The sequence below is a fragment of the Stenella coeruleoalba genome (assembly GCF_951394435.1).
Source record: "Stenella coeruleoalba genome assembly, chromosome: 19".
In the NCBI taxonomy this organism is placed as follows: Eukaryota; Metazoa; Chordata; class Mammalia; order Artiodactyla; family Delphinidae; genus Stenella; species Stenella coeruleoalba.
This window is the reverse complement of record NC_137165.1, coordinates 48,457,445-48,466,314: the sequence shown is the minus strand read 5'-3', so window position 1 is coordinate 48,466,314 and position 8,870 is coordinate 48,457,445. Positions and strand designations below refer to the sequence as shown.

General features: G+C 51.3%; 1 protein-coding gene across 1 annotated transcript; it reads left to right on the top strand.

Moving 5' to 3' along the window:
* The first annotated feature begins 259 nt into the window (after window positions 1-259).
* On the top strand, window positions 260-8,164 carry FN3KRP (fructosamine 3 kinase related protein). Its single transcript, XM_079905508.1, has 6 exons — window positions 260-421; window positions 4,334-4,485; window positions 4,850-4,941; window positions 5,905-5,987; window positions 6,653-6,775; window positions 7,004-8,164. The coding sequence occupies exons 1-6, from the start codon at window positions 281-283 to the stop codon at window positions 7,340-7,342; spliced, it is 930 nt and encodes a 309-aa protein (XP_079761634.1). The 5' UTR covers window positions 260-280; the 3' UTR covers window positions 7,343-8,164.
* The last annotated feature ends 706 nt before the right edge of the window (window positions 8,165-8,870 follow it).

Sequence of the window (8,870 nt, the reverse complement as noted above, 5' to 3'; positions counted from 1 at the left end):
AAAGGCCAGGGCGATCCCGTAGCGAGGAGAACCACCTGGGTCTCGGGGTGGTTGGGAGTACAAGGCGGCCCCGCCCCCACCTCCCGTCGACCCTCCCCTCCCCCATCCCCGCGCGCTCCCGCGGCCAGGTCCCGCCCCTTCTTTTCCCTCCCCCAATCCCTCCCGCGCTCCCACGGCCAGGTCCCGCCCTCCCGCCCCTCACCCAATCCCCACGCGTCCTCACGGCGTCGCGGCGTCTGCGTGCAGTCTGAGGCGGGTACGCGGCCCGGGCGCGGGCGACATGGAGGAGCTGCTGAAACGGGAGTTGGGCTGCGGCTCCGTCAAGGCCACGGGTCACTCGGGGGGTGGGTGCATTAGCCAGGGCCGGAGCTACGACACGGACAGAGGACGAGTGTTTGTGAAAGTGAACCCCAAGGCGGAGGTCAGGGCTGCCGCGGGCGGGGGAAGTGGGCGGGGGACTGTGGTCCCGGGTCCGTGTCCGGGTTCGGCGTCGGGAGCCGGTCCGGGTCCGCGGGCGGGGCCGTCCGAGCCCGGGTCTAAGGGCCGCGGAGGCGCTCGGTGACCCTTCTTTTTGTCAGGCTGGCCTGGCGTTTTGGGGGGTCCGCGGTTCAGCCCTGCGGCCTCTCGAACCTCAGGGAGGTCGGCGCGGGTCCAGGCCCGTCCGGCGTGTGCCCCACCGCCGCGTGGATGCTGTGGGTGGCTTTCACGCGGCCCAGGTGGCCGCTGCCTTGAGAAAATTCATTGTTTGGCGAGTTTTGAACAAGGACAGGTAGTAGAAGTCCCTTGTCCTGGGGTTTATTTGAACTTGCAGAGATCAAAACCCTTTCTGAATACTGAAAGTAATGTAGCCTTCGTCTGCTGGGCGGCTGTAAACACTGGGCGGCTTTAAACACGAACATGTATATTTTTGGGTCTGGAGGCCGGACGTCCAAGATGGTGGTGAGGCTTCCTTCACTGGTGTGGAGGCCACTTCTGACTGTGTCCTTATGTGGCAGAAGGGGGAGGAGAGCTCTCTGGGGTCTCTTATAGGGGCTCTAATCCCCTCATGAGGGTTCCACTCCTTTGGCTTGGTCACTTCCCAAGGCCCCGCCTCCTAACACCGTCGCCTTGGGGGTTAGGTTTCAACCTCTGAATTTTCGGGGAACACAAACGTTCAGCCCCTTTCGGCTGTCTCTCCATTCTGTTTGTATCTGAACGTTTTCTCAAGGGTTCCTGTCTAAAATAGGTGAGCCTCCCTGCTGAAGTTGACTTACCCCGGGGCGTTGATGTCACTTCTTTGTGCACTTTGGGTGGGTCATGCTTGTAGTGTTAGCTGGGAGGCCCTGGATGGCTCCAGTAGGCAAGGAGCAGGACTGGACAATGCCTTGTTTCAGATAGGGCTGAAGGTGCTGACCCCAGTACTAAGTCCTACGTGTTACACACCCTCAGCACTTTTATCCTCTCTTTGGAAATCATATTGCAGAATCCCATCTTCAGTGGTGTGGGATGATCTCTTTCTGAAACGATGCTGTTCTCTCAAGACCAGCCTTCGACTCTGTTCTACAGAGGTTGGCTGCGTGTCATCCTGTACATCCCTTTTATAGGAATTTGACAACTAATGGTTCTTGAAGTTGCTCTTTTACATTGGTTTCCCCCAGTCAGTACTAATGTAGTGGAGGTGTCCTTCCTTACTTTCCACCACAGGCCTTCTCTGGGTTCTTTTTCTCTTATGTGGCTCCATCCTTTTCACAGCTGTATTTCCACTTTCATTAGTGTTTGTAATAATTCAGAACTTGGTGTAGATTACAGGGAAGCAAATACTTTCTGATGATTAAAATGGAATCTCTCAGTAGTGCTTTTTAAACATTGTTCTGCTACTGCTATTTCTTCTGGTTCTTGCTTTTTATTGTCATCAGAGTCCATTTTCTTTTTGCTAATCTTCACATAAGTTCCTTCTAATCCTTTGGTAGATAGTTTCAAACATGTCTCTTTCTAGTTTGCTTCGGAATATACTGTGTGAGTTATGCAGATGTACTGCCCATAGCGGAAACATTTGCTGATTGATTGGAAAAAAGGACTGTCTGTATGCTTTGCCCTTTAGGAGGTGAAAATGTCTTCTTCCAGACTTCTAAGAGAAGACTACATAGCTGCTTTTTTGTTTTCCTTCTCACTCTCTGCTGGAATGACCTGGTCTAAGTTTTTTCTCTTGATTATGCTTATCTGTCCTTTGCATGCTTGAGTAGTTGGCTTTCTCTCATGCTCCTCCCTTAAGTTCTGGATCTTTTGTAGCCCTGCACCCCAGCTAATGCTTACTTTGCCCTTGTCCCATTCTGGAGGAGCAGTGTTCTTAGGGTTAGACACTTAGGACCACATGGTAGTGGACATTTCTGTGAGGGAGCCTTGCCTCTAGCTGTGTTCATAGATCCTTCTTCACCTCTCCCTACATTTTTTTTTTAGTTAAAAAAATTTGGACCTCCCTGGTGGTCCATTATTTAAGACTCCGCACTTCCAATGCAGGGGGCATGGGTTCAATCTCTGGGTAGGGAAGTTCCACATGCAGTGTGGCGTGACCAAAAAAAAAAAAAAATTTATCCTTTCCGGGGCTTCGCTGGTGGTGCAGTGGTTGAGAGTCCGCCTGCTGATGCAGGGGACATGGGTTGATGCCCCGGTCCGGGAAGATCCCACATGCCGCGGAGCGGCTGGGCCCGTGAGCCATGGCCGCTGAGCCTGCGCGTCAGGAGCCTGTGCTCCGCAATGGGAGAGGCCACAACAGTGAGAGGCACGTGTACCGCAAAAAAAAAAAAAAAAAGAAAAGAAATTTATCCTTTCCTTTACGCTGCACAACCAGTGCTGTAGTACAAAGTATAGCCAGGGCCCAGCAGTGTTCCTTCGTCTTCAGAGAATGCTCTGAAAATTCTCCTTAAGACACAGTTCTTGTTTTCCTCCTCAGGAACTTTAGCTCTCCAAAGTAGTATAATAATAATGTTTGTAAAGTGTTTAGAATGGCCTGTGTAACTGTTAGCTGCTAACTCAGTTAATTACGGCAGCAAGCCTATGAAATTGGTACTGTTATTAACCCCATTTTACAGATGAGGAAACCAAGGTCACAGAGTTAGTAACTATGAGAAGTAGAAGTAGAAGAATGTCCATGGCAACACTGTTCGTAGTGACCCCAAACTGGAAGCAGTGTCCTTCATCAGTAGACTGGACAAACACGTTTTAGAACATTTGCACAGCAAGCTCTACACAGCAGAGAGAATAAACTCTGACTGTTGATGCACCAGCGTAACAAATGCAGTGTGGAATGAAGAGGCCTGGCCATCTGCCTCTGTGGAGATGACAAAGCAGACAGACAAATGTGCGGGTGGGGTGGCAGTGGCTGGGAGGAGAGGAATGCCGGGTGGCCGTCACGTGGATGTGCTGACTTTGGGAGAATTAGAAGTGGATGCTTCTGAGCTGTGCAGTTTTCTTCATATACGTCTGTAGAAATTTTACTTTAAAAAAAAAGATACTTTAAAGGGGAGGAATTACTTAGCCTGGTAAGTTAGGGAAGATTTCTCTGAGAAATCAAAACTGGTATTAAGTTGAAATCTGAAGCATGACGGGGAAGGGGCTGACTTGGCAAAAGAAGGGGGAGGGGTGTTCCAAGCAGAGGTGACATGGCGTGTGGAAGTCTCCAGGCTGGAGGAGGCCAGGGATCTCTGGGGAACTTAGAGAAGGCTGTAATCCAGGAGCGCAAGGAGTGTGTGTGCCCGCCTGTCAGTGTGGAGGTGGAGCCCGGGTCGGGGCCCAGATGAGGGGGGGATGTGGGCAGGGCCAGGCCCTGTGGGGCTGTCATGAGGGAAGTGGGGTGACAGCTGGGGGTATGTTCCAGGTTGGGATTTGCCTTCCAAAAGCAGGAACAAGGACTTTTGGACTGGAAATGGGAAAGGTGGTGGAGATGAGGTGGTTTCCAGTGCCGGGTAGGAGATGCTATAGGACTTGGTGGTCCATTCGGGTGAGAAGTGATGCCAGCTTCCTGGCACACGGAGATGGGGGCCGCCTGTGCCTGAAGGCCCCCGGGACAGGACTGTAGTTGAGGTACTGGTTACACAGTCCAGCTCTGCACCAGGCATACGTTCCTCTCTTTGGAGAGACTGGGATCAATGACAGCATAAACATATACAAGACTAGAAAGTACAATCCCTCTAATTCCTGTGCAGCTTCAGAACATGTAATCTGCCCTACTGAAAAGTGGAAAAGCTGTCTGTTGTATTGAGTCTGCAGTCAGCCTTGGTTGTGGTGCTGGAGAAAACATGTCTACACAGAGCCTTGCTCTTCCTCCTTCTTCCCTCCCCGGTTGTTTCTCTGATAGGCCAAAAGGATGTTTGAAGGTGAGATGGCAAGTTTAACTGCCATCCTAAAGACAGGCACAGTGAAGGTGCCCAAACCCATCAAGGTCCTCGATGCCCCTGGAGGTGGCAGCATGCTGGTGATGGAGCATTTGGACATGCGGTATCTGAGCAGGTTCGTTTGCTTCACCTTCACCTCTGGGTGCCTTTGTTCTTTCTCTGAGTGGGAAGCTTGCATTTGGGGGTATAATTTTGCGGGATGTGATAGAAGGAACCCGTAACCCGGCACATTCTGGGTTCTGCAGAATGAGCAGCATGTACTCTGTGGGCCAAAAGCAAACAGGAGAGGAATTTCAGGGTGAGATGCTGACAAATGACTTGACTGCAGACTCAGATGAGGCCCTCCATCTTCCACTTGCTTCACCAGAACAGACTCGTACCCTTACTGTCTCACCTACTTTGTGTGGCCTGAGACCTTTCAAATGGAGGTGGGTCCCCATTTGTACCATGAGTTTAGTGGCTGTCTTTTGTTTTTACAGTCATGCTGCAAAGCTTGGAACCCAGCTGGCAGATCTACACCTAGATAACAAGAGGCTTGGAGAGACTCTCCAGAAGGAGGCTGGCACAGTGGGTATGGCTGTGGGCCCGAGGGACCCACCCCAGAGGAAGACATCTGGCCAGTATGGGTGTGTGGGTGGAGTTGTGCTGCCACTGTGTACAGTCAGACCTGTGTTGCTGCCACAGGAAAGGAATGTAAACCCCAAGGCTGCATGTTTGGGATGCAGTGAACACAGTGAATACAATTAGTGTATTGTCTCGAAAATGCATTTGAAAGACAGGAAATATTCCCTGAACTCAAAATCCTATCATATTACGGTTCCTTTGACCTCTCACTCCCCAGAAGAAAGCCTGTCAAAGTTTCTCTGGCTTACCATACCGTGCCTTTTCTTCTAGGAACAATCACATGTGAGACTCAGGACGATAGCCCTCACGTCTGACCTTTTTAGGGCTTACTGTGGTGGTAGCACTGAGGGTGTCTTCCAGGATTTTCATCCTTTGACGTTTGATAATCCATGTGTAGCCCATATGGTTACTCTGCTAGGCAGAGTAGCAGACACACCAGGAACAGACGACCAAGAACCTACTGTGTTAGACAGACAGACGGCCTCATCCCTTCCACTTACATGTAGTTCAGTTCTTCTGGATTTGCTTTGAGTTTAGGGAGCTGCAGAGGATGAGATCATTTACAAGTACAGCAGTTTATCTTTCATAAGTGGCAAATGCTAAACTGGCCACTGAAAGCTGTCCTTTCCTGATGGGTTATGGGGTGGATTTTCCCTCCTTTTTTGGAGACAGTATAGTCACTCCTCTGAGCATCCTCTGGTGCCTATCCTGGGAAGGAGTGGGTATTCTGGATTGTTGACTCTGATGAGACAGGCTCTGTTCCTGAGTCCCGGAGCTCAGGGCCCTTGTTTGGATGAGGACACGAGGTGGAGAAAGGCACGCTGAGGCCTCAGAGCTTCTCTGAGCTCCCAGAGCTGGCCCCGAGGGAGCGAGGGGACTCTCATCTCTCTCGTTTCATTTTGCTTGCAAGGGAAAGGAGGTGGGCAAGTGGAGCGGCCCTTTGTGGACCAGTTTGGCTTTGACGTGGTGACGTGCTGCGGGTACCTCCCCCAGGTGAGTGACACCACCATTTTGCCTGCATTTCCCAGTCAGGGCAGCCGTTCAGAAACAGCTGCGGAAAGCACACCCTCTCTGTTTTTTGGTGAAATTTGGTAAAAGGTCTTTGCTCCTTTTTTTTCTTTGCTAATTTTAAGCAATGTATATAAGGAGTATCCACCTCACATGCTAGGTAAGCTCAGAGGAGCAGAGAAGGACCAGCAAGTTAGGATGCTGGATTTCAAGGTGGGTGAAAATTAGGAAGTTAAACTGCGTTTTATTTTAAGTAGGAAACTCTCTAAGGTAGCTTAATGAAAAGGGATTGTAACTTTGAGTTTTATGATTTTGTGGTTGGCTGCCCTGGGGATTTCAGCCTGGGGAGCCATACTCGGGCTGAGTGGTAAGATGGCGGCCTTGCCCTCCGAGGATAGGCAGGTAGCTGCTTGGGAGGGGAGCACTGAGTATCCCACGGGGCACAGTCCACACTGTTCAGATCTTGAGATGTGTGGGAGGCTGTGGGAGGTTGTCCGGGAACCTGCCGGTCCCAGCACGTCCTCCAGACCCCCAGGCTGCCTGGTCAGCTCCACCCCTTTACACTGGTCCCTGCAGTGGCGCCTCTGGGGACCAGCCTGCTCCGCCTTTGCTCTGGTGCTTTCCTCTGAGCTCTGCTGTCAACCACACAGGTGAACGACTGGCAGAGGGACTGGGTCACATTCTATGCCCGGCAGCGCATTCAGCCTCAGATGGACCTGCTGGAACAGGGGTCTGGGGACAGGGAGGCCCGTGAGCTCTGGGCTGCTCTGCAGGTGAGTGTCGCCCCTCCCAGCCTGTGCCCATCATGCCCTGCAGGCCTAATGGGAAGGCGCTGCAGCTGGTGCAGCCACCTGGGCCTGGGCCTGGATGGGAGGTGGGCATGTCTGTGCACCTGTGCACAGATCAGGCCCTGCTTGGGCACTGGGAGCCACACTCAGAAAAGCCTCTGTGTCCCTCCTGTGTGCATCAGTCACTTTGCTAAGGCTTCATTTCCCCTGCAGTTAAAGATCCCTGACCTGTTCCATGATCTGGACATCGTCCCAGCCCTGCTCCACGGAGACCTCTGGGGAGGAAACGTGGCGGAGGATTCCTCTGGGCCCATCATTTTTGACCCAGCTTCCTTCTATGGCCACTCGGAGTATGAGCTGGCGATAGCCGGCATGTTTGGGGGCTTCAGTGGCTCCTTTTACTCCGCCTACCACAGCAAAGTCCCCAAGGCCCCAGACTTTGAGAAGCGCCTTAAGCTGTATCAGCTCTTCCACTACTTGAACCACTGGAATCACTTTGGATCAGGGTACAGAGGGTCCTCCCTCAGCATCATGAGGAATCTCATCAAATGAGAGAGGGAGGGAGGCCTGAGTTTGGGTTACCAGATCCTAACCTGACGCCTGTGGCCAGCCTCTGGTTCCTCCTCAGCCTCTTCTTCAGGGATTCTTCCCATTTCTTCACACCCTGGAGTAGCTTCAAACCAACTTTCCAAGCCTTGTAAAGTACGTGACATCTCAGAAAAAAGGTTTTATCACCCTAACGTGAGACTTCATAGCTGGATAAAACTGCACTAGAAATTGGATGTGAACCAAGGGACCAATGGAGGGCGGGCTGCGTCCAACCCGCAGCTGCCCCGAAGGTAAAGAAGGGAGGTAGCCAGAGTGCCAGGTGCTGCCACCAAGGGCACCTTCCCACCGGCTCCCCGTCTCCTCTCCAGGAGAGGAGAGGGGAGGCCTACTGTCCGGGGTAATGCTTCTTGGTGGGTCAGACTTGGGTCTAGACGTGAAGGCGTCGTCTAGGAGCGCCTCCTGATGATCAGTCCTAAACCCAGCACATTCTCCTTCCTTTCTGTGCCGCCCCTGGACCTGCCGCAGGCGGAGCAGGTCTGGACGCATTCTGGGAGTGACCAAACTGCTTGCCTCAGTGTCCCTGGTCGATTTAGGAGCCAGGGAACTGCTGTTGGCAGCCCGTCAACTGCCGATTTCTAAAGCTTGTGAGTTGTCGTTCATTTGCGTCGTAGAAACCAGCACTAAACCAGTGGTTTCCCTCCTTCAGTCTTGCAGTGGTGAGAAATGTTCACGAATGGCATTGATGCTAACAAGTCCCTTTATGTAAAGATTTGAATAAACTTTCAGTGGTTTCAGTGATGCCTGAGAGTGTTTATTTCCCTTGTTTAAATCATAATTCAATATTTATCGGAGCTGTTTGCCAGGAAGCCTTTGTAATATATTCTGAAAGTAAATAGGTACAACTGTTGTTTCTTAACACTTTTTCTTGGCTTTGATCAGTAAGAGAATAGCTCAGAGCTTCCAGATAAGGACAGATGCAGGTGTGGCCTGAGGACTTGTTGCTACACAAGACCTCAGGTCCAGTTTAACTGCTGTTCTTCTCACCCTGTGAGATTTGGTTAACAGTAAAGGGAGGTTGAAGATAACTATCAAATTGCATTTCAGGGAAGAAGCCAGTTGGTGGCCCCTACTAGCTCTGGCTCAGGGCTTGGAGGATGCGGGTGTTAGAGAGGACAGTGTTTCATGAGGTGGGTCCGATAGGGTGCGTACACGTTTGCCTCTCATCTTTTTGTTCCTGTTTACAGGTCAGGGCCCCTCAGTGGAAATCAGAAGCAGAACTGATGCCTTCAGAGTTTGTTTTTTGTGGGACGGGAGAGAGGACTGTGACTTTTTTTTATCACTTTAATGATTACCCTTTTTAAACTCTCAGTTATTGATGTTTCTTCATTGCAGTGGCGGCAGTGGCATAAAAAATAAATAAAATTTCTCCATGCGCAAAGTGTGTCTGATTGACGAAAGATGACACAGGAAGGATGTATTTCAGTTGGAGGAAATTTCTCACTGTGCTCGGGGGCTGAGGTTGTCTCATCAG